This window comes from Carettochelys insculpta, chromosome 13 (genome assembly GCF_033958435.1).
Source record: "Carettochelys insculpta isolate YL-2023 chromosome 13, ASM3395843v1, whole genome shotgun sequence".
NCBI lineage: Eukaryota > Metazoa > Chordata > Testudines > Carettochelyidae > Carettochelys > Carettochelys insculpta.
The window spans coordinates 583,216-608,288 of NC_134149.1; the positions used below are offsets into that span (position 1 = coordinate 583,216).

The 25,073-nt window shown below is 44.1% G+C and overlaps 1 protein-coding gene across 6 annotated transcripts; it reads right to left on the reverse strand.

Moving 5' to 3' along the window:
- On the reverse strand, positions 1 to 24,670 carry NONO (non-POU domain containing octamer binding). 6 transcript variants are annotated; one of them, XM_075007734.1, is made up of 11 exons: positions 24,558 to 24,670; positions 18,050 to 18,176; positions 15,402 to 15,595; positions 12,179 to 12,480; positions 10,512 to 10,607; positions 9,947 to 10,143; positions 8,550 to 8,634; positions 7,681 to 7,783; positions 5,722 to 5,764; positions 4,886 to 4,995; positions 1 to 993 (listed from the first exon to the last, which is right to left on the reverse strand). In XM_075007734.1, exons 2-11 carry the CDS (start codon positions 18,165 to 18,167, stop codon positions 856 to 858), a joined length of 1,386 nt encoding a protein of 461 aa, XP_074863835.1. In that variant the 5' UTR covers positions 18,168 to 18,176; positions 24,558 to 24,670; the 3' UTR covers positions 1 to 855. The 6 variants fall into 6 exon arrangements, with proteins under 6 accessions (XP_074863835.1, XP_074863834.1, XP_074863832.1 ...); XM_075007733.1 differs by having other exon boundaries at positions 15,402 to 15,622; XM_075007731.1 differs by lacking the exon at positions 1 to 993 and adding an exon at positions 1,000 to 1,704.
- Positions 24,671 to 25,073: the final 403 nt, after the last annotated feature.

The window sequence follows — 25,073 nt, forward strand, 5'->3', positions numbered from 1 at the left end:
AAGGCTTAAAATCCACTTTAATAATGCATTCCTGAAACATTCCGCGGACAAACTCAAACTTGTTAGTGGGATGATTACAGTTTATGTTCAAACAGTTTACACTAAATGAAAATCTTGTAGTTCTACACAATAGACAGGCAAGATTAAGGTTATACAAACAATAGTTTTAGTTAAGTCTTCAGCATGAGATACAGTATCTTTGTCCAATAGATTGTACTTTACTACCAGAAAAAACAAAACAGCGGTACAACACGTATCGAAGATCTATTCAATCAAAAGCCTTGCAGCCAATCAGGCTGCACATGACAGTCCACTACTTTAAAGAAATAGATGGTCCAGAGAAAAAGTAAAAACTACAAGTTAAAAAACATAAACCCCTCCTGGTTTCACTACATGGTGGGTCATTTGGAGCTATATAAATTTATGTAGCCACTGAGGGCTGCAAAATATTCAAGTGCTGCCTTAGTTCTCCAGAGACTTGCCTGTGCTCTCAAAGGAGCCATACTGGATAAATGCTACTACTCCAGTTGTATCTATGCTAGTCTCAGGAATGCAGCTGCATGTAGGAAACATGGAATGGTAAAGGCATCAGGGTTCTGTTGGGTCTTACTTTTACTGCACAGGTACTGAAGCCTCCCAGAATCCACTTTTCACATTGAAATGATAGGAATGCACCACATTAAATTTACTAAAACCTTTACCAGTCAGACTGCACTCCCCTTTTGTCTAGAATGGCTTTGCCAAAGCAGGCCTTAAACTACCATGAAGAATCACCCCCAAGTGGAACCCTACGTGGCCTTCAAAGACTTTCTTCCTCCTTGGGGGGTGGGGTGGGTAGCAAAGAGTTTAATCCTGTTAGTATCGACGACGCTTGTTAGGGCCAAAGTCCCCCCCAGGATTTCCTCTGTTGAAGGCAGGTGGGTTTCCTCCCATAGCTCCAAGTCCTTCCATTGCACTGCCCTGTCCAAAGCGATCAGTGGGCGGTGGTGGTGTCTTGTACAGGGTGAGAGTGCAGATGAGGTAGAAAGGAGAAAAGACTTAAATTAGAAGCAATTCCAGCCCACCTGGGTCTGAGCAGGACTCCACAAACCAAGTAACTAAGTAATCAAGACATTAAGTAACTGGAAAGCAGTGACTTCAGCTCTTCCCTAGCTGATGAATATAAACTCTTCATTCCAGATTTACTGGAGGGGAGACCTGCCCCCTAACACCCAAACTAAGACTGAACTGACAGGGATGTGATCTCAGATAACTAAGCCCCACAGAACACAGCTTCCCCTCTGAGTTCCAGGCCAAGACATTGGAAAACAGCTGTCCAAACCAGCACACTAATGCCCTGCAGTGGACTGCCTGAGTAACGCAGTCTGGGATCCTGAGAATTCCACAGTTCTACCAAACTCCAACCCAAACACTATTCCTGGGCACCCACAGCATCAACCATAATTAAAACTACAAATGGGGATGATCAAGGGTTTGGAACTATTACACATGCTGCCAGTGTTGCTGAGAATTTTATACAACTAGTGGGATAAAATGGAAGTCTCCCTTTGTACTCTTCCACACACTGGAAAAGTGGGTCTGGAACAGCTTTGGTCTTACCCTGCAGGCCATGTTCTCACATGCCCTACCTGACAGAAGGACTGGAACCGCTGTCAATGCCAGGAATGGGTGAATGCAGCACCTGCTCTTCATCAGACTAAGCAGCTGTTTCGGGACACAGGGATGCATTAATCCCAGCACTAACATGTGCCCAGTATAAGCTGGGTTGATTTTCAGAGCAGGGATGTAAAATCCTGTTTTATTAGTTAATCTATTATAAACAGGCAGGAGGGGGTGTCTGCTGGGGGTTGCTCCAGCCCATGAGGCACCCCTGCCCACAGCACACCTCACGTCCGCCACAGACCAGGCCTGCTATGGCCAGTATGGCACGACCCTTCCCGCAGCACACCCAGGCTGGGCCCTCTGCAGACAAGAGTTGCTCCAGTTCACCCCTGCCCATGGTGAATCTGGCAGGGCTGCAGCAGCCCCATGCTTGTGGAAGGGGGTGGGGTGGGGTGGGTGGGTGTGTGCCCGTGCTCCAGCCCTCACTGGTTAAATCGTAACCCATAAGTTTCATCCATTTAGGGTGAGGCTTACTGATTAACCGGTTAACCATTAACACCCCATTTCCCATAAAAAGCCTGCCGCTAGCATCCCACACCCTCCATCTCTTATCACCAGAAACAATCGTCGTCCTCCTTTTCAACAGTGTGCCTAGACTACCCTTCTTTCATTCTCTTGCCTATTCCTTTCTCATTTTCCTTCAAACTGAATCCATGCTCTCCTCATCCACTCCACCAATCTCCAGGCCCCTTACCCATATAAACGTGGTCACCACCTGAAACACAATCTCATTACAAGAGACTGAAGAAGTCTCAGATGGTAATACATACTTCACTGGCAACTTGGGCAAGTGCATACTATTTTTTGTAAACACTGTCCTCTCCCTCGCATCCGCTGGCCTGCCTCCCGCAGTGGTCACTGGTCTATAGCTCAGACTGTATGCCTTCTGAAGTGGAATGTGACTTTCTTACTATGTAAAATTCCCAGAACACTTTACATGCCAAATATTTACTAAGCAGTCCCATGCTCATGCTGCAGATGTGATACTGTGCCTCAGCCAAGAGCAGAGCTCTATAAAGCAGATGGAAGAGATATAGAGGGAAGACATGTCCTGTTCTGAAGCTGTGGCATTAAAACCTTGTTGCCATCACTGCATATCAAAACAGGTTCCTTACAAGCTAATCTAATTTAACCCTCTGAAGACTCCACACCATTACCTTCCTAAGACTAAACTACTCACACAAACTTTGTTAAAATAAAAGAAACCCCAAATATTTGGAAGCTCAGAATTCCAGGGAAGACATGCAACGTATCTCCATCTCTGTCTCTATGCTAACTTACCCTTCATTTCTTTGTTCCTTGCATCATTTTCATAAAGATTTTAAGTTGTCCACATAAAATGGCCACGGCTATCTTATTAAACAAATAATAATGACTTGAGGCAACTTGCAGATGATGTATCAAAAATATGCACCAAAAGCACTGGTTTCATGTATGACTTCAAACATGCAAGTTTGGTAGAGAAAAATCATCCTATTAACCACACTAACTCACATTTTTTCCCCACACAAGTACTGTAATTTCATAGTCTGGCCTAGGAGGCCTGCATATGTAGATACATTTGTCCAATCTTATACTCGCTTAATTGGTGGGACACTGAATCTAAAGAAAGGCGGAACCGCTACCTTTATGCTATTCGTCTAGTTAGAATTCAAAACGTGAATTTATGGGCTGGTTTCATCATGTGTGGACAAAAAGGAAAAAGTTGGAATAGCCACTGCCAGATTCAGAGAAAAGCATTCAAGTTTGTCATCATCACTGAAGTAAAAGTAGTGAGTGGATGACGGTCTTATTCACTTTTCTTATGGCCTTATTGCTGGATCACAGTTCAGCTGCTGATTTCTTTTAAGCAGAGACTTAATTCTGAACTTCTAATGGATGGAATTTTTAACTTTCTGTTACTCGTGATATTCAACACTATGGCTGTGTCTGCACTTGCAAAAAACTTCAAAATGGCCAGATCGAAGAATACTAGTGAGGAGCTGAAATGCATATTCAGCGACTCATTAGCATGCCACCAGCCACAGCATTTTGAAATTGCCACATTTCGCTCCCACATGGCTACACGGGGGTGGGGGTGGGGGGATGTCCTTTTGGAAAGGACCCCACCAACATCGAAATCCCCTTATTCCTACAAACTCACAAACCTATGAACTAGCATGAATTAGCATGGCCATTTCGAAGTTTTTGGTAAGTGTAGACATAGCCCGAGTTTTTTTTCTGATGTTTCCTTTGGGTCTTTGCGTTGTTGAACTGTTTAAAAGGATATGCATTGTAAAGCAAAAAGAAGGATACTTGAGGAGCTTCTAAGCTTTCTAGGACATTTATGGACAGGAAGGAGGGAGAATGGTCAAAAAACCATGAAGGGCTATGAAGCCCCAATGATTCCTCCATCTATTCTCACTTACAGGGAAGCATGCAGAAGAGAATGTAAATCCCCAGTACTCACTGCAGAGGAAACACCCATGGAAAGGACAAAAAGAGATGGTCATAGGCAAGAGTGCATTCACAAAACTGAGTGCATGTGAGTTAGGGGTTTTCCCTCACCCCCTTTTTTCTACCCATCTCAAAACAGCCACAAAGAAAAGTCTCCATTAACCATGGCTTTTCATTTTGAAGATTCTTTGCAATGAAGAGCTACCATTTAGGCGGTGGGGTGGGGTGAGGGAGCAAAAGTAAGTCTCTAGTCATCCTGTGCCCTTCAACAGTCAGGCTTTCAGAAAAGCTCATCAACTTGCATTGTTCTTAACGTGGAGGGAAGGGTGTATTCTACATTGCTTTCAATCAGAGCTGCGAGATGAGAGTTCTTGAAAATCTGGACCACATAATCTGCCAGAACCCAGGTCCTCAATACAATGAAGTTTCCAAAAATATACATTTCCACGTGTAAAGGATTTCTTATGTGCAAAAACTCTTAGTGAGATACTTCAAATATATTTTGGAAGAACTAATTTTTGAGGTACAATATGACAGAAAAGGGTATGAATTTTCAAAAATTGTGACTGTGTCACCTCAAATTGGGGCACCAAAAACTCCATGCTGGCCATATATATGAGAACAGTGGCCTGTGAGGATTTGAGAAGGGACCAAAAAGGTGGTCTATAATGTAAGCATGTCTCAGAGTTAAGAGATTATCTACTAACAGGCTCCATAGCAAACCACACACTGTAACTGTTAAGAGTGAAAGAAGAGAGAAGCTAGAATAACGCTGAAGATACATTACCATTCCCATGGCTCCATCAGGCATCATAGCCCCAGGACCAGCTGCAGGAGGTGCACCCGCTGGGACGGTGGTAGCACCCATCGCCCCTCTATTGTTCATGCCTATAGCACCTGAAAGAGAGATCTGACGAATACTCTGGCCAGATAGAATGTGATTAGGAGACATGACTTACCAGTTTCCCATACAAGAAAGGGAGTCCTAACCAAGCAGGCTGTCTTGCATTTATCAAATACAATGCTGAACCAAGCTTAACTATCCCTGCACTTAAGACTCAACCAAGCCCAAAAGCACAGATAGCTGACAGTCATTAAGATCCCATTTCAGCTATTAATCATTCACTAACTCCTTTATTCACTGATTTCTGCCCAAGCAGTCTAAAACTGCAGACTGTGAACTAGAAATGTAAATCATGGATCGCACTTCTTACTTATCTGACATTTTTGTTTGCTGAGCTTAGCTGCTCTCTGTATGTTGCATCCATTCCTTTAATGATATACAAGTCTCCTTGGGAAAGCTTGATTCCATTTGGGATGTACTAACAATTTCACCTGAAACATCTGCTTAATGAGCTAAACCCTCTGCAGATACATCATACTACTTAAAGTGTATCCCACCAAAAACTCCTCACTTTGCATGCTGTGAAGTGCCACAGGCTTTAAAGACTACAAACTTCAGAGAACACAGGGTTAGCGGAAAATTATTTTCAACATGTTTTTAAGTGTACCAAATATAGAATTAGCAAAATAAAACTGCCAAGAGCAGATCCAGTATCTGCACACAGGGGAACTGAACACGCATAGAAACAGAGCACACAGATCATCACAGGCAGCTCTTACCTCCCATGCCCATTTGTCCCATGCGCATATCTGGCGGTTCCCTCTGAAAGAGAGATTTATTTCACACCACATCATTTAAGATACTCTCCAATATAACAGAGTGTCACTAGACTATCTTTGAAGACCGGAGGAAAAAACTACTCCCTTAGAAAAGTTGCAAAGGAAAACGAACCATCCACCCCATTCAAATTTTTTTCAGTGCTGAATAAAATCTCAGTTCAAGATATAATTCTGCAGGACAGTTAGCTATATGCACTGTGTAGCATCCAATAAAAGCAAAGTACTGTGCGTGTTTAAAGCACAAGTGTTAGTTTACAGAGATGCCTAATACCTGCGTAAAGTGACCTGACCTCAGACTACAGCTAACAGTAGGTTAAATTCACCTCATTCAAGGTCAGGAAACCAACTTGTAGAGGGAATGCAGATGCTTTTGGTATGAAGCATACGCTGGTGAGTCCAAAAACAGCTATTCTGTGTCAAACCTGGAAGTGCCCATTACGCCAACAGCAGTTCCACTTCCTCACAAGAACTGGTAGAGTTGGTTTCATTTACAGCCTCAAGAGCCCTATTTATCATCTCAATTGCAATGGCAATTCGAGGCCCCCTAGGCAGGGCTCCATCATGCTGGGTACTAGGCATACAGTTTATCCCTGAACCTACAAAATGACTGTTAGGAATTTAACTGTTTTGGTTAGGGGAAGTTTTGTTGTTGTTTTTTTTTTTTATTAAAAAAAAAAAAGAAAATCAGAATACCCACTAGTGTGGATACAGTTATGCCACCTTTATACCAGTAAAAGTGAATCCATGTTAGAGGGCTGAATCAATTTGATTTCTAAAAAAGAACTCAAGTACTTCAAAAACCGAGCAGATCAGCCCATTGAGACCATCTCCACCCCAAGCAGTTTACATCTAAACATACAACATAACTATAAGGGGAAATAAATGTAGGGGAGCACTGGAGTATCATAACTGGGCTTCTGAGTAGACACTAATGAGCCCACTATGGGTCAAGTACATTCACAGGTACTATTTCAGGCTGTCTGCAGCCTCAGGAAGACAATAAGCCATGTTTACATTTGGAAAGCTTTCTGCACAACCATAAAGGATAGAAACATTTAAAAAAAACCTTGGATGTCATGCACACCAGTGAATTCCTATCAATAGGTGGATTTCCGTATGTACTGTCCCAGACAAAATCTGTTCATTTTTAAGGTGCCACAGGACTCTAAGGTGTGTCTGCACAGCAAAACTGCTATATCAAAATAATTTAGAAATAGTGGATGGCTTATTTTGAGTTCTGTAAACCTCATTCTACGAGGAACAGTGCATATTCTGTAATAGATATTTCGGAATAAGGGCTATATAGACAAGAAGTAGGGGCTATTTTTAAATAAGGGGCCTCCAGTCCTACCCAGGTTGCCCTATCAATGTGGACACTATTTTGAAATAGCTGAGTGCTATAATCGATACATATTTTGCATATAGATACCCTATTTCAAAATAAGCTCTTCCAGAATAGCTTATTCTTAAATAACGCTGTTGTGTAGACATAGCCCTAGCTGTTCTTGCAGATATAGACTAACACAGCTACCCCTCTGAAATCAGATGCTATAATTATTCCAAAGGCCAGCATTAACTCCCCCCACACCCAAAGTAAATATTGGGCAAAAAGTGGAAACAGTTAAGGCACTTGAACAATCTTAATTCTGCCTGTAGTAAGACCGTGCAAAATCCATCAGTATAGTTAATTTTAATGTCTTTAATCCTCAACAAGATCACAGTGATTTGTAAAACAGTACCATCGAAATTTTATATTATGTGTACCCTCATACAGGGATAGTCCTCTACAGAAAAATACCCACCCAGACACATTCATATCACCAGAAACCCCGCCCTATATGTGGACAATTATTCTTCTGACAGAAACTGGATGTGATTCAAAGGCAGAAGTAATCATACCGCATCAGCAAAATTCCCTTTAAAGCCCTCTTGCTGGCGTCTCATCATCTCCTCTTGCTGCCGTCTCATCTCCTCCTCACGGCGTCTGCGCTCTTCCTCTTGCCTGCAAGGAGAGGCTCAAGTCACTCAGTACAAGTAATCAGATTCTACCTCATAGGGCAAAGTGCTGCACAGAAGGCATTTAATAGCAGTACAGACCACACAGCTCTTTCCAGAGACAGTGGAGCACTGAGCTCTTCAATGAGGTATTTCTAGAACTCATGAAAACTATTATTTCGAAACCCTTTGAATTCTAGCGAGTTTATTAGAAAAGAGCCCAGTGACAGCATATGCTAGGCTTCTAAACAAATGCTTTTTGTACATAACTGGAAGCATTAGGCATGTGGTCCCCAAGCTGTGCTCCACCAGGAGCTGGTCTAAAAATCCTCCTGGAGGTCCGCAGCATAACCTTGAGAACCAAGCATCAACGATCATAAATGAGCTGGGAGAGGATAGTCTCCCTCTCAGATTCTTAAGTGACCAGAAGGAGAAGGTTGAGGTTGGAGCAACATTTTTCTCTTCCTGCAGTACTAGAGCAATCAGAGTAACTGCACAGACACCTGGCTTTTGCAGATGCACCTGAAAGCCAAAGCTGAATCTATTAAGGAGAAAACAGGCTAGTTAACATTCTGCCAGGTCACTGGCACAGCCCCAATCAACAATCCTCCTGCTGTAGACTTGGCTTATGTATTAAGATAACCCAACATAGTTTAAAAAGGATATTGTTAAACTGCGTGCCCAACTGCTCTGGTAATGGAAGATGGGGTCTAGCTCCAGTTTAATGGGATGCATTTAATTCACAGCAAAAAGAAGCCAGCACTTCACTTTACCTGAGTTCCAGCTGTTTACGTTTCTGCACTTCTTGGTTATGTAGCTCCTCCATTCTCCTTAGTTCTTCCTGGCGCCTCATTAAGTCTGGAAAATGCAACAGTAGAAGCCAGTCACTGGGCCAATTGCAATTCCCTGTGCCAGCTGCTAGATAACTAGACTAACATTACCACCTTCCACTTCCAAAAATCCCTACTTGAATATCAACCCAACAGCTGGTTTCTGGACCGGGGATCAAATGTTAGTTTTTCCAGGCCCAAGCTCACTGTGCATACCAGGGGCTCCATGCATTCTTCTAGCTGCCCCCACAAGGTTCCTGGATGCTACTCTTCCATCCCTGTCTGTTTTAGTGATTCCATACAATTTCTTGCACTCTCCGCTTCATGACAGACTGTGTGGCTCCCTTCCCCCCATTCCATCCTGGCCTCACAGCAGGGTGCTCTGTTTCCTAACAGCATGCCAGCAGTTCTGTACACTCCTCATTTCCTCTCCTTCCACAGCAGGGACAGCATCCTCCTCCCATGACAGGAGCTGTGTGTATACATCATTTCCACTCCTCCCACAGATCATCCATTTTCCTTCATAACAGGGGTTCTGTGTGTCCCTACCATGATCCCAGAACCATGGGGATCCTGTGTGACTTTTATTCACTAACACCAGTGGCTGTTTGCCCCCCCATTCAGGATCTGTTCCACACCTGGATCAGTTTTCCCTGCACCACCGAGATTATATGCACACCCCCGTCCCCCCCAACACCATGGACAGTGTGCATGCTCTCATTCTCTCACCCCCCGTTTTTTATTTGCCTGGGAGATGAGTAATTCAGGGCAACAACATATATTACACTCTACTGGTGTTGGCAGGCAGAAATGTGTGACTAATATTCTGTTACACTGGAAGAAGTGAACAAGTGCCATTCACTCAATCTAATCTATGAATAACTGCAGAAGTGCTTGAAGTTGTGGATGCACTGAACTGACAGTAAGGGGTCTATGGGTCTCATTTCACTTTTCCAGTTTTCCCCCAAATCAGTAGTGTTCACACCACTGATATCTAGGGTATTCTCTGGGATTTTGAAATGGATCAGATATAGCATTCACACAATACTGCATTACAGACATGCAGAGACAAGGAAATGCCATCATGTAAAGTATATGGCCTCACAATCTTGGCCAGCTAGAACTCTAGCTAGAACTCTGCTGCAGGAGACAGCAGAACAAAAGCCTGCTACACTGTATAGCAAATCCACTCAACCTGCCAGACAGTCTCCATCTCAACCACCACCCACCCCAGGCCCATCCAGCATCAGCCAGCAATGGTCTGGTTACTGACATTCCTGGCTTTAAGAAGTAGCCCTAAAAGTGATCTTGGGTCAATCCTTTGTTGGTCTTGCCCCCACCTTGCCTCATGAGCATAACTTGATGCTCATGGCGAGCTGCTTCCATCTCCATTTCCAGCTTTTCTCGTGCTTCCTTGATGTTGCGGTCCACCTGTTCTTGCTGCTGCTTTTCCATTTCTATTAAGGCTTTCCAGCGCATGGCATATTCATACTCAAAAGAACCAGGCTGTGCAAACCTAGGTGGCTGTTCACGCTCCCTGAGGAGGGAAGGAAGAGAAGGAAACTTGAGCAAAGCCAAAAAGAAAGATAAATCTTCATACAATTAAAATGAAAGATTCTAACTAACAGATATAAAGGGAGAGGTCAGGAACATCTAAGTATCTTCCTATCAGCCTGGCAGATACTTTCACTGGAATGAATGGGAAACTGCTCTTTCTGCAGCTAGTTATTCTCCATCTGAAGCACTGGCACACCATCTCCCCAGATAAGGCCTGTCCAATTAATTAAGAAACTAAAAGACAATCCCAATTACTCTCTGCCCCTCACCCACCCAACTCCCCACTGCAGTGGAAACTACTTGTGAAAACTTCACCCTCTTCCTTTCAGGGGGGCAGGCACCACATACTTGTGAAACTGCTGGTTTTTGATAACCAGTTTTTCTGGCAGTCCCTCCTCATCATCATATTGGTCCATGGGTTCCACAGTGACAGGCCGAGGGAATCTGCAAAGAAAAGAAGTCAAGTGACTTCAATGTTATCTTGCCCATGGCTGCCACTGCAGGCCAGCTTGTCTATTTCTTTAGTCTCACCTGGAGCTAGAACATACTGCTCTTTCAATGAGGTCTGTGTAACAGGGCCTAAGAAAGCCATCTAAGACAATGACAGCTGGTATACAAGTGAAACCATCTTCACACCCAAGTTATGCACTGGTACTATATGGGTTTTGAGTTTGACTTAGTACAATTCCTTTCTTTAATAATGGCTGCTTCTGAGCCCCAAATCAGCCAATGATAGTTACCAAATATGTAATATGACTGAAGATTTCTAAACAGTCTGGGCAGAGTCCCACACATGAACCAGAGAGGCTACCATGGGGTGGGGGTTGTGAAAAATTGAGATGCTTTTGGAAGGTAGGTGTGTGTAATGATCTAGGAGTATCCAGCCATGGAATGAGAGGTGCCACCGCCATAAGTTCTTAAAAAAAAGGGCAAAGTACGGCAAGAACATAGCAAGGGAATAAGTGCAGCAAATTAAATATTACTCAGATGAGTAAGCGAATTATAAATCAAACAATATACCCTTAACAACTGATGTTACCAGATTGACTATAGTGCATTCCAGTACTAGTTCCATTTCTAAGAATGCAGCACCATTTCTTCAAGGATATTGAACTCTGTAGACTTTATAGGTGCCACTGAAATGCTCCAGCACAGAAGCTTAAGTACTACAGCCCGTCTGTCTCTCTCTCTCTCCCTCTCATACTAGTCATGTAAACAACTGAAACTGAACCTATGCCTGCTAACAGGACTGGATACAGCTTTCTATTACAAATATAGATGGAAATAAAAACCCACTTCCACAATCAGCTCTGGGTGATCCACCCTGATCAGCTAACATTTAAGCTTTCTTCACTTGCCAGACATGTGTTACTGGAGGGAGGAATAGCTTCTGCTTCTTCCACAGTATCTGAATTGCCAAAAGAAGGCTTCGTCTATGAGCATGGGTCTGAAACCTGTGGCTTAGGAGCTGCACACAGCTCTTCAAGGACTTTCGTGGCTCCTGACGCTATAATTGCAAAGTAAAAAAATCCTCCTGATTATTTTCGATAAAAGGTGAACGTCCTGCAGTAAACATGTATCACATCACTGTGTGTGTATTCTCAAAATAGGGGTTTACAAAAAGTATGGTTCGACATTCATTAAGGACTGTCTCACATTTATGGGCATTGTGGCTCTTGACTTAGAAGTTTTTTTTAAAAACAAACTCAAAAAAGGCTCTTCTTGCTATTCTGGTTGCCAACCCTTGTCTATGAGGAACCTCAACAGCAGCAACTCCCATATCAGCACACACAACCTCATGGGCAGCCTCCAGTAAGCAAGATGCTTTTGAACAGAAACCTGTGTGCAATTTATTCTAACATGACCCAGATAGGAGATTGACAGTTAAGTACATATTGCCATCTATCCCATACCACAGATGGTTCTAGTCTAGTGTTAAAGCATCATCAGTTCTTAAAGTAGCATCCCCAAACAGTGCACTTTCCAGGATAGCACTTCTCACTCCCCTCACTTACGTGGTTAGCAGGAAAGACCCTTCGCTACATCTGTCCAGAGCTTTCCTAGCAGCAGGTTTCCCTGAGAACTCCACAATGCCTTTCCCAGAGGATCTTCCTCTGTCATCCACAATAACCACAGCCCTTTCCACCTGGCCGAACATAGAGAAGGCCTCCTCCAGGAGCTCATTTGACACAAACTGAGGCAGGTTCCTGACAGTCAGTGACGCGCTGTGGCATGCAAAGCGCACTCTTAGCTGCTTCCCACGGAGAGGCATGTTGTCTAGTTCCACCTTTGCAATCTCTGCTAGTGTGCGGGTTTCCTGGAGACAAGAGAGTTAGCATTAAAATTTGCAATACAGTATGGAGACTTTTTTTCCTCCAACAGAAGCAGAAAACAGAGTCACTAGCTTGTCTTTTCCTTGACAAACACTACAGTGAGAACAAAGAACTCTTTATACCATGAAGGGTACCTCAGCAATGCTGATAATAAAATAAAGTCTTCTGACCATCATTCAAGGAGTTAGTTAAACTAGTTCCAGAAATAGGTGTGAAGTTTGAGGAAAGAAGATAAAAGACAGACATCAGGTAGAAAACTTCAGAGGAATGTTGAAAGGATTAGAGACAATAGCTAGGAGTTAATATTAAGTAACCACACATTTATGAATAGTGCCAGGATCACAAAAAGAACTGCTACTCTCCTGATTCTTCCCAGTAGTCTGATTGGCACAGGAACTGCTCAAGTATCAGAGAGGAAGATGTGGTGGTGTTCTCGAAAATACAGACTAAGAAGTCCTGTGGCATCATTTGGACTACCTGTTAGTCTATAAGGTGCCACAGGACTTCTTGCTGTTCTCGAGGAACTGCTCAGTACATAAAAGTAGAAGACTTTCAAAATCTTAAGGTCTGTTACCTAAATAATGACTTAGTGCAAAGTTCGCAAACTTGCATCAAATACTCATCACCATATAACTTTAAAAGCCTCCAGCTTCTCCCCAAACTGCTCATCTCATTGTTCAAGAAACAAAAGGGTCATTATAGTTCCTTGTAGCTCCTTGATGTTATATATAGGCAAAATGCTTGCATGGGACTCAAAATATAGGTTGTGCCACATAAACATCTGTTACCGCAGTTTTACTTCTTCCTTTCCTAAATGGGATGCCAAGACACTAGTCTGGAGATGGGACAGATCCTATTCCCATGGCTGAAGTAGCTTGCTTAATTTCTTTCAAGACATCTTATTTAATCCACTTATAACTGCACAGTAGCGACCCTCCCATTTAATACAAAAATGGATAAAAATTCAGAACCAATCGGACAGGTACAACACAAAACAGATAATTTTCAACTAACAAGTGAATAAGGGGAAAATGGTAACATACCAGAGACCCTGGACACAAAAGGCCCCATGATAGAATGCAATTCTATTTACTTTATTTATACGGCGTTTACTACCATAGCAATAGTTTTTAACCTCTTAATACATGAGTTAAATAGATTTTTATTCTCATTCCACTGAAAGAAAAACTGAGGTACAGAAAAAAGCAGCTTGCCTGAAGTCAGATAGTAAATGTGGCAGAGGCAAGAACAGACCCCATATCTTGAGTCCAGTAAAATGACTTATTCACACATCTACCCTCATGCCCTCAAATATCTAGCTTTGGAACCACTTTCGACCACACAAACCTGCCTTTTTCAGGAGGTGGGAAGGGAAAGCAATGAGAAAGAGACAGCCTCAGCCTCTTTCAGGTAGTACAGAGCAGTTTTGCTCTACTTTACTTCCCTCAAACTGATCAACTAAAGACTCTCTAAGTTCAAGAACGTCAATGACTAGCCGTAATTACAGATGCTAGTCTTTGTACACAAACAGCTTCTTCACATCCATCAAGAAACAGTAACAGAGAGAAAGCCTTGCTAGTCTGTTCGTCTTTAAAGTGCTACTGGACTGCTTTTTTGTTTTGATTCTATCAAGAAACAGTATGAAGTCAATGTCTTCTACCTAAAGGTACCCTGTCTTTTGGTAGTTTCACCTGTAAAAATGAGCTTGTACCTACAGTCTCAGTGAGGCCTTAAAGGCACTTTCATATTCCGCATGGCTGGCACCCCTACCCTCCCTCGGAATTGTGACCCATCCACACTAGCTGTTGCAACTGGTTCCCATGTATCTGGTACTGCAGTTCAATGGTGCTCAAAGTTGGGGGGGGCAGGTCCCCTCAGGGTGGGGTGTATGTGTAATTTTGTAAGTGGGGGGTGCAGTATGATTGGTTGTTGGGTATCAGGCTCAGTGATCTAATTAAAAATGTTGAAATATGTTACCGTTTTTATGTTATGTGTATTCCCATTTATATACAGACTAAAAGTTTTTACATTCTACATACTTATTTCCTTACACGTGACGAAAAAGGTTTTTTTCATATGAATCTAACCAAAATTTCCATCAGTTTGGATTACACTAGGCAGGTTGGGGACTGCTGCTACTTGCAGGGATGAAATGTGGGGCCTGATGTAAGAAGATTGCTCAGCCCTGCTCTAGATCAATGGTTTCCAACCAAAGTGCCACAACACGCTGGCTTGCCGTGAGAAATGTCTGAAGTGTCCATGAAATTTCTTCAGTTTCCCCTCACTGCAGCAGGAAATGTCAACCCTGCACGAGCCTGTTCATGCTGAGAGGCAGCTGAAAAGCTGCTTCCTGACCCAATGGGCTGGCAAGAAGCCCCGCCTTCCCCAGCTGCAGCAAGTGGGGAGGGAGGGTGGGAGGCTTGTTGAAGCTGGGACATGGTTTGAATGCTACACCCTGGTTCTAATTGGCTGGCGGTTGGGGGAGCCTACTCTCTGGCCCTGGTTTGTTGTCCCACCCATGAGTAATCAAGTAACCGCTGAAATTTTCATGGATACACGATTACACAAACTCCCATTTGATCCTTGTTTAGTTTGTTCTATGCACTATTATGTTGCAAACCTGGGTATTAAGACTGTAACTGTAATAATTGTGATGTTTATGAGCTTTCAATTCAGCTGAAGAGTGGGCGTGCCATGGAATTCTGTGCCTCACTGAAGCAAACCTTGTTACTGAAAAGGTTTGGAACCACTGATCTAGATGACTAGAATTCATGTTATACACCTGTGTGACAACACCAGCTCTATCATCAAAATATGCCAATATGGCTACTATTTCAAATGAGCACCAATCTCCTAATATCAGAGCTGTAGCACAGGACACCCTAAAGGCAACTTAATGACTCACCAGTCTGATAAATCCAAAGCCTTTGTCCTTGTGTATAAAGACTTCACCTGCTTTCCCATACTTCTCAAACAACTTTCTCATCTCCTCCTCAGTAATATCCGGGGGCAGGTTCCCCACAAAGAGGCGGCTCCTCTGGGTGAATGTCTTTTCACCAGGTTTCCGGAAATTCTTCAGATCAATAGTGAGGCCTTCATCTGAGGGGAATAAGGTACACAGTCGCTCTACAAGTGGGGGGATAAATTCCACTGTGTTACATCACAGCAAGCATAAAGACATACAATAGCCACTAACACCACCCTCTCACCCAAGTCTTGAACATCTATCAACTCCAACAAAGAGACTGCTTCAGCATAAACCAACATTCAGGTGAAAGACAAAGCTTCCAGGAACTACACTGCTTCGTAACAAGGCACACCAGCCACTGCAGGAGGCAGAGACCGAAGTGGGAAGACAGGAACCTTGGAAGAATGCAGCAGCCTTCCTAACTTGATAACTGTGGCAGAACATGCTTAAAAATCACAGAGCTGCTACGTTTGATATGGACCGCAGCCTCGCTATCTACAGAAAAGCTGCAGTTTCATTAGCTATTAGAGGATTATCATCCTGGAATCAATCCAGAACATGGTGATTCAGGAAAAACTAACAAAACAAAAAAACTCCCCACTCCCATCACATTCAAAAGATACTTACATTGCTAAGCCTTGCTTAGAACAACAGAACCACGAGAGAGAAAAGGAGGTAACATTTCAGCCACTCTACAGCCTGAGAATGCACTCTCCAAGTAGGAAATAGAAGAAGCCAAAATTATAAAAGTGGTATTATGGATGGGACCTCAGAAAAATCAAAATTCAACTAACAGAAGTTAAAACAGAACCAAAAAGCCAGCAAATTCATAGTATATCAAAATATAGTGAAGCAGAGACTATGAAAATGCACCAATTCTATAATGGTGGAGAAAATGTGCTGGCTTATGGTCTTGAGCAATAATTACTTGGAAGGCACAAATACTCTAGTAGTGACTTTAGGAACTGGACACCCCATTGTCATTATATTTAGCTTTTAATGGGTCGGGTCAGGATCCCAAGGCAAGAGCCAGTCATTTTAATCACCCACATTTAATAGGCAAGGATTGAACCATCCCACTAACAGGAAGAAGGCTGGACAGCCATTAACTTGAACTTTTTTTTTTTTAAAAAAAAAACACTTAGTGCTTATGCAGGGGATTCCACATTCAACACACAATGTAACTTTCAAATTAACTGACCCATCAATGCACCCATCCATCCTTTCACTCATCCAAAAGTAGTAGCTTCAGACTCTCATCACTACATTCTTCTGAATCAGTAAGTTAGATCGGTTAAGGCCACAGAAGGTAATTAAATCATACTTTAAGATCACTATCACCAAAACCAAACAATCTAATAGCGCTCCAGCCCATACTGAACAAGGGTGAACTACAGTGGATTGGATTTACTGGCACAGAAGTGCTGATGCACACTACTAGCCCTCTGATGCTGGAGTCTCAAGTAGCCAAACCAGGAGACCACCCACTAAGACATGTAGATCTGATGAGTTATTTGGAAGCCCTACAACCTTCTGACCTGAACTACTTCTATGTGACATCATAATTATCCATCAGTACCTAGGAAGCATTGTGTCAGGTAATTCTCTGGTACAGCTTTGGGTAGAAAAGTAAGGAGAAAAAAAAAAAGGAAGAAAAAGAGTGCCAGTCACTGACAAGCTGTCTCTTTCTTGTAAAATCCACAGCGGTGACACTAAAGGATTGCAGAGATTTGCAGTCCTCTGGGCAGTTACAGTTACCAGACAAGCCTATAGAAGCAAGGTAGCAGTTTTTGAATGAGCACATTAATGGTCTGATTTAGAAGTACTCAGCACCCAAAAATCTCAATGAAGCTTTAGGGAATTGCCACGGTTCAACACACTTGAAAGTCAGGCAACAGCAGCAGAAATGAACTGTCTGAAAGCTTAATTTTGAATGCAGTTTCCTCTGGTTACAGCAGTGATGGACAACCTACACTAGAAACTGGGACACGAGTGGTCCTCCTTCAGCTCAGTGGACTGCCAAGATGGTCACAACCAAGATGGTGCCCCAGAATCGGATAGGTTTTCTAACTGCACTTGTGTACCTACAACATGAAGTGCGTTGACAATTGTAGCAACAGTTTGGTTGGATGCAGAGGGACGGCACGGCTTTTACAGTCAACGTTGTGGGCAATCCGCATGCACCTCGCATCCCATACCCTTGCTCTACATGTGTATCATTTTAGTAATTCTGGTAAGAAAAAACCTACATGGATAAAAACAGTGTCTTGCGTACCACCCAAAGAACCTTATGGATCACCAGCTGCCCGCCACTGGCTTACAGATTTAGCCAGAAGCTCAGCTATCAAACCAAAAAGACTGAATGCAAGAGTGTATCTTCATGGGGCAAGGATTCACAACAGGAAGTAAAGGAATTTGGCAGCAGAAGAGCATCCAAACTAATACTCTCTTGGGAGTTCAGAACATTTTAAATAGGGAATGAACCTGTGAGAGTCTGAGCGAAAATTAAGTTATGACTTTGCTGATGGCATGTCAGCAGCCCAGAGGATTAAAATGCCCAAGTATGATTTGCATAATCTACTTACTCTGACTATTGGCCTGCTGTCCATTAGCAGGAATAGGTGGCTGTTGATGCTGCTGCTGATGCTGTTTTCTTGGAGCATGGTTCTGCTTCTCCATGTTAAAGCCTTTGTTGCCTTGCATTGTTCCAACCTGAGAGCAAATATGTCATCAGTTACACATCCTCCTAGTATAAACGTGCAACCTCCAATGCACACAATGCTACAGCTACTTCCCTGGGCACAACTACAGAGTATTATCAAACCAGAACCAATTCTAATTTTTGCAATCCCAAACACCTGGGGGGAAAACAGACACTACAAGGGAAAATGCAATTTGAACATAGGTTAATTCAAATCAGAGGTTCTGTGTAGCCAATGATATGTCCAATTGAAATGTTCTTTCTGAGCTGCTACCCACATAAATACCACAAAACCAGGAAGAGATTGTTCTTTAAAGGAAAAGTCAACTTAAAATCTACTCTGTTTTCAAAACTCCTATACCCAACTCCTTAATGACAACCTCTAGTTATATTTTTTTACTCTTTTAAGATTATTTCTCTCATGTTGCTGTGTGAAAGAACCATAAACACAGGTAAAAGTGCAATACTGAATATAATACAAAGTGCTTTCAAATGTGCAAAGAAAAATAAAAGGCATTTTAACGATACATATGCCTTATAACAGTAGCAAGTAAAAAAATTCAAGCAAGGGTGATTTTATGTTGCCCATGTCCCTTTTTAAGTATATCAGAAGCAGGAATCATGCTAAACAACTAGTGGGGCCACTGACCAACAGGTGCTAAGGGAGCACTCAAGCAAGACAAGGCCATTGTGGAGAAACTAAATGAATTCGTTGCATCAGTCTTCATAGCTGAGGACATGAGAGAGATTCCCAAACCTGAGCCATTCTTTTTAGATGACAAATGTGAGGAAGCATCCCCTTATAGAGGCTTTCGGAAAAAACTGATAAACAGTAAGGTCTTGACATTCACAAGGGTCATCAACACGGAACCCTCGCGAATGTTGAATTTTGCGAATAGCGTTTTACCTCAGTACAGTAAACCTTCAAATTTCTAGAGCCCTCCGTAGCTCTCATATTTGTTCAAGTCGAGAGGAGACAGGAACCAGGATGCAACCTGGTTCCCACCTCCCCTGGGCTTGCAGGAGCCAGGAAACTGCCTAGCTCTTACAGTGGCAGGGAGTCTGGAACCAAGAGGCAACCTGATTCCCTTCTCCACGCTGCTTACAGGACTCAGGATACTGACCAACTGGTCAGTTTCCTAGGTCCACCAAGAGGCAACCCAGCTCACAGCTCCCTTCTGCTTGCAGAGGGGAAACTGAGCAGAGCTGCAACCTTGGTTAGCTTCCAGGCTCCAGCCAGCCAAGGGGAGCCCGGAACCAGGGGCAGCCTGGCTTCCTGCTTCCCTCCAGTCCTTGGAGCCAGGAAACTAACCAGGGCTGCTGCCCTGGCTCAGTTTCCTAGCTCTGCAAGCGGAGAAGAGCCAGAAGCCATGCTGCTGCTTAGTTCCCAGCTCTCTGCCACTCTGTGGACCAGGAAACCACTCCTGTGAGGGGCGGCAGCCGCACATTAGGCTGCTGTTCCGGACAGCTGTGGGGAAAAACCGCTCCTGTCAGGGACAGCAGCCTGACTCATGGCTGCCACCCCTGACAGGAGCAGGAAATGGCTCCTGTCAGGGACAGCAAGAGTTAGGCTGCTGCTCCTGACAGAAGCAGTTTCCTCACTCCTGTCAGGGATGGCAGTCATGCTAACCTGAGATGCACAACTTGATCGCACATATCTCAAGGGTTTACTGTAATCCTGACAGGGGGCTGCCTGGACCTGCCGCAGCAGCAGCGGCTGGAGCTGAGCACCTCCTTCCTCTCCCCCTTGACAAGGGGACTGCCTGTCAAGGGGAAGGAAAAGAGACACTCAGCTACAGCTGCCACTGTGGGTCCAAGCAATCCCTCTGTCAAGGGGGAGGGAAGGAGCCACGCAGCTCTAGCTGCTGTGGCGGTCCAGGCGATCCCACCGCTCGTGAATAACTGAATTCACGAATGTTAAATTCACAAATGGTGCGCCCTTACTGTACACAGAAGCAGATTACATCCACTCAAGAGTTCTGAAGGAATTCAAATGTGATATTACAGACCTGTTAACAGGAGTACATAGCCTATTATTTAAACTAGCTTCTCTACCAGGTGACTAGAGGATGGATAACGTGACACCAATGTTTAAAAAGAGCTCCAAAGGCAAACCTGGTAATTGCAGGCTAATTAGCCTAACCACTACCAAACTGGTTGAAATTATAGTAAAGAACAGAATTGGCAGTCACACAGATGAACGTAACTTGATGGGGGGGGGGGAGACATGGAGTAAACAGCCCTGTAGCACTTTAAAGACTAACAAAATAATTTATTAGGTGAGGAATTTTCATGGGACAGACCCACTTCTTCAGATCTGGAAAATTCTGATAAAAGTAAACTGACGCAATGAGAATTCAACATAAAGACAGGAAAAAATTAAATGAAAACCGATGAATCAGCTACATATGACAGAAAGAAGGAATGAAGAGAGGGAAGAAAATTAGTTATTGCAAGTGTCTGTTAAGTGGTTTGCCTGTGATCACTACAACTACCAAAGATAAGAAAACGGTCCTTGTACTGCACAAAGTAACATATCTTTGTTGAAACCAGGGTGGAAAGTATGGGACTTGAGAATTAACTCTAATTCAGATGTCTCCCTTTGTAATCTTATGTTAAAATCTCTGTTTTAGGATGCAGGTTTTCATGTCTTGAATGCTACAAGGCCTGCTACATCAAAATGCTCACTGACAGGTTTATGTGGATTCAGATTCCTAATGTCTGATTTGTCTATGTATATTGGACAAACTGGACAATCACTTTGCCAAAGGATTAATGGACACAAATTAGACATTATCCTCACCAAAGGCTCTTAACGTAAGCTGTCATGGGATAAGATGGAAGGTCCTCTCATGAACAACTGGTTAAAAGACAAAAAACAAAGGACAGCAATAAATGGTCCATTTTCAAAATGGAGAGGTAAATGGTGGTGCCTAAGTGTCTGTGTTGCAACCTGTACTATTCAACATACTCATAAGTTATCTAGCAGAAAGGGTAAATAAGAAGGTGGTAAAATTTGCAGACTATACAGCAGTCCCTTGAGTTATGCAAGGGTTATTTTCCCATTGCACAGTTGCATAACTCAAATTTCATGTAAGTCTGGGGGGTAACTTTTTTCCCCAGTGGAAAGCACATTCTGCAGCCAGGGAAGCAGCAGGAGTACCCGGAGTTCCTTTTGAAAGATAAGTCCTGGGGTTGGGCTGGGCAGCTGGGGAGGGTTAAGCCTGGTGGTGGGCTGGGGTCATGGAAGAGGGGCAGGTGGGGCTAAGCTTAGGGTGGAGTTGAGCCAGAGCCACACATGAGGGGTTTAAACTGGGGCTGGGTTGAGCCAGAGCCATGACTGGTTGATGAGCCAGGTAACAGGTGTGTGTATGTGGGTGTTGAACCATGGCCAGGCACACAAGGGGTTGAACCAGAGCCATGCACGGACAGGGGGCTGAGCCAGTGCCGGGGGAGCGGGATTTTGAGTTGCACTTAACTCGCATTAATGCAATTTAAGCACAACTCAAAAATCATGCATTTCAAGGATTTACTGTACAGAACTACTGCACTATACAGAACTATTCTGCTTTGGACTTACAAAACTGGGTGTCTGGGTAACAAAAGGACAGATGAAATTCACCGTTCATTAATACATGCAAAGTAATGCACACTGGAAAATATAATCCTGGTTACGTGCATAAAATTGATAGGATCTAAATTCCTCGTCATTGTGGATTGTTCCCTGAAAAATAAATTCTACTTAATGTGTAGCAGCAGGCCAAAAAAAAACAAAAAAACCAGAATATTTGGGATCATTAACAAAGGGATAGGTCTGACAAAAACATATAGACGCTATATAAATCCATGATATGCCTAAATCTTGAATACCACGTGCAGATATGGTGACACACTCTCAAAAATATACTGGAATTGGGAAAAAAGTTTTAAAAAGGACAACAAAAATAATTAGGGGTATGGAACAGCTTCTATACGAGGTGAAATTACTAAACCTGGGACTTTTCTACTTGGAATAGACATAACCATGGGGGGATGTGACGGATCCATAAAGGATGGGAGTGTAGAAAGTGGATAAGGAAGTGGTATTTACTCACAACAAATACTAGGGGTTACCAAATGAAATGACTAGGCAGCAGCTTTAAAAGGAGGTATTTCTTCAGACAAAAGTGTCAGTCTAATGGGTCTCTTTGCTGGAGGATGTTATGAGAGTCAACATAACAGGGTTCAAAAATGAATTAGATAAATTCATGAAAAATAGGTCCATCAATACCTACTACGCAGGATAAGCTAAGGATGGTGTCCTAAGCCTCTGTATGCCAGAAGTAGGATCACTTGATGTTTACCTGTTCTCCTCATTCCCTATGGGACATCTGGTATAGGCCACCGTCACCAAACAAGATCCATGACTAGACAGACCTTTGATCTAGCTCAGGACAGTATACATATAAGACAGGGTATACATCTTATGTTTACTGGATGATTACTTCCATAACTTAATTAGACTTGAAATACAACGGTGTGTCTACAAAGGCACAAATCTTCGAAATAGCCAAGCTAATAGCCATTCTGAAGATGACTAATGAGGTGCTGAATTGAATATTCAGCACCTCATTAGCATAAGGACACTTCCAGCTGCGGCACTTCAAAACACACGCAGTTCAAACACACGCGGAGCAGCTCCACTGGGGTTCTTTTCGAAAGGACCCTGCACCTTTCAAAATCCCCTTATTTTGTTCACCTGAGTAGAAGTGGACCGTTCAGCAGAGCAGAACATAAGAGGGTTTTGAAAGGCACGGGGTCCTTTCGAAAAGGAACCCCATGCAGCCGCGCCAAGCTGCATGCATTTGAAAGCAGTGCTTTCGAAGTGCCGTGGCTAAAAGTGTCCTAATGCTAATGAGGCACTGACTATTCAATTCAGTGCCTCCTTAGTAACCTTCAAAATGGCTATTAGCATGGCCATTTCAAAGATTTGTAGAAATATATCCCCAAATGACAGTGTGTGCCATAAACATCTGTGCAATCAAGACTGGTGTTTTAAGGCTTAGAAAGCTGCAGCTCACCCCTTATTTAACTAAAACTTATCTTGGTTATCCATGTTTATTTGCCACCAATAACTTCCATACTAAGACTGGACAAAGTAGTTGTAGGGTAACCAAACAAAATAATTACAACTCGTTACATGGCCTGAGTGCATAGTTTAAGCATGCTATGTCTGCACTGCAAAGTTTTTCAGAAAAAAACTTATTTTAACATTAACATCGAAATGTTACTTCTGAAAAGAGCATTCACACTGCAAGAACATTTTTAAATTGATCGTTCACATGCAAAAGCCCAATTTTGAAATAAGAGCAATGATGGGATGCTTCCCTTGAGACCAATTAAGTTGTAATTACTTCTGCTTTAGTACACAAAGTCAATTTCAGAATTGAAAGATGGGGGGGAGGTGGTCAGTGAAAGTTGTTTATTTTGGTAGAGTTACTTAAATGCCCTGTTATTCCAGAATAACAAAGTTTGCAGTGTGGGGGGGAAAAAGATTTTTATTCTCTGAAAAAATATTTTTTTAAAACAAAAAGGAAGAAAAGCCCAGTGTACATAACTCCTCAGTCAAAAGAAGTCATTTTGCACCCAAAGCATGTGGGCTGTCCCTAGGGGCTGCAGACATTTCAAACAGAAGAAATGCTGGAACCACAGACCCTGGCTGACAATCTGCAGAACCACAAAACAAAAACGCAGCCCTGCAGCCCTTCAAAGGCTAACAAAATAACATATTAGGTGATGAGCTTTTATGGGACAGACCCGCTTCTTCAGACCTGGATGAAGTGCAACCGTAACAACCGCACGGAGCTGGCTCATCTAGAGACAGCAGAAGGGGAGCGGGTGGTCAAGGCAGGCGGGACGATGAGAAGGACAGGGCTGCCTGAAGTGTGAAGTTTGTTAAAATGGCGAGCGGGACGCCGGGCGCACCAGCAGCGCAAGGGGAGGACACAGAAAAGCAGCACCAACGCGTGAAGCCGCCAAGAAGCACCAGCCCACAAAGCGGCTCCATGAGCAGGCTGCGGAGCCGCGCAAGGCCGCGGGGAGGCTTACGAAGCACCAGCCGCGAAGGAAGAGCACGCGGGAGCGGGCCCGGCGGCGCCCCGACGGACCGGCCAGGGCGGGCGCCGCGGCTGCACACGAGGAAGCGGTACGAATGTTTTCCTGAAGGGGACTTTAACAGGCCGCTGACCCGGCGCCGCTCGGCGCGCAGCCCAGGCCTCCCGCCACCTAGGCCCGCTGAGCGCCGCGGCCTCCCCGCGCGCCGCCGACCGCGCCGTGCTCGCCGTGCCTCAGCTGTGGGGTGCGGGGGGGGGCGTCCGGGGCCGCACGCAGATCACCGCCTCCCACAGCCTCACCTGTTCCCGGGTCCTCGCTCCCCCAACGGACGGCGGGCCCTGCGGCCTCCTCGCCTTTCAGCAGCCTAAGGAAAAAGGGCGCGTGCAGCCGGAAATCAGACAGCCTACCCAGCTACCCAAGGCCCGCCCCTGCTGCTGCCCTATTGGTCAAAGTTCTCATCACACCTTCCGTTCAGTGGCTCATAAAAATGCCGATCAGTGACGGACTGGCGCGGTAGGGAGCCACGGGTAAAATCCCCCCTCCTTCGGCTTTTATTGGTTGAGTGATCTTCACAGCCCGCCAAACTAGCTGCCAATCATCCCCTCAGGCCCTAAGTTTAGGTGAGATGCGAGAGGGGGACAAAGAAACGAACAAGCCAGAGCCAGGCACGTGCGCAGGCGCATTGAGAGAGGGATCTACGCAAGTGGGGAGGGGTGCTTAAAGGGGCAGCGCCGCGCAGCTCTCTCCCGGGGCCAGGTGCTGCAGCCCCGCCCGCTCGGGGGCGGCTGGTGCTGGGACCGTTCCTCCCCCCGCCG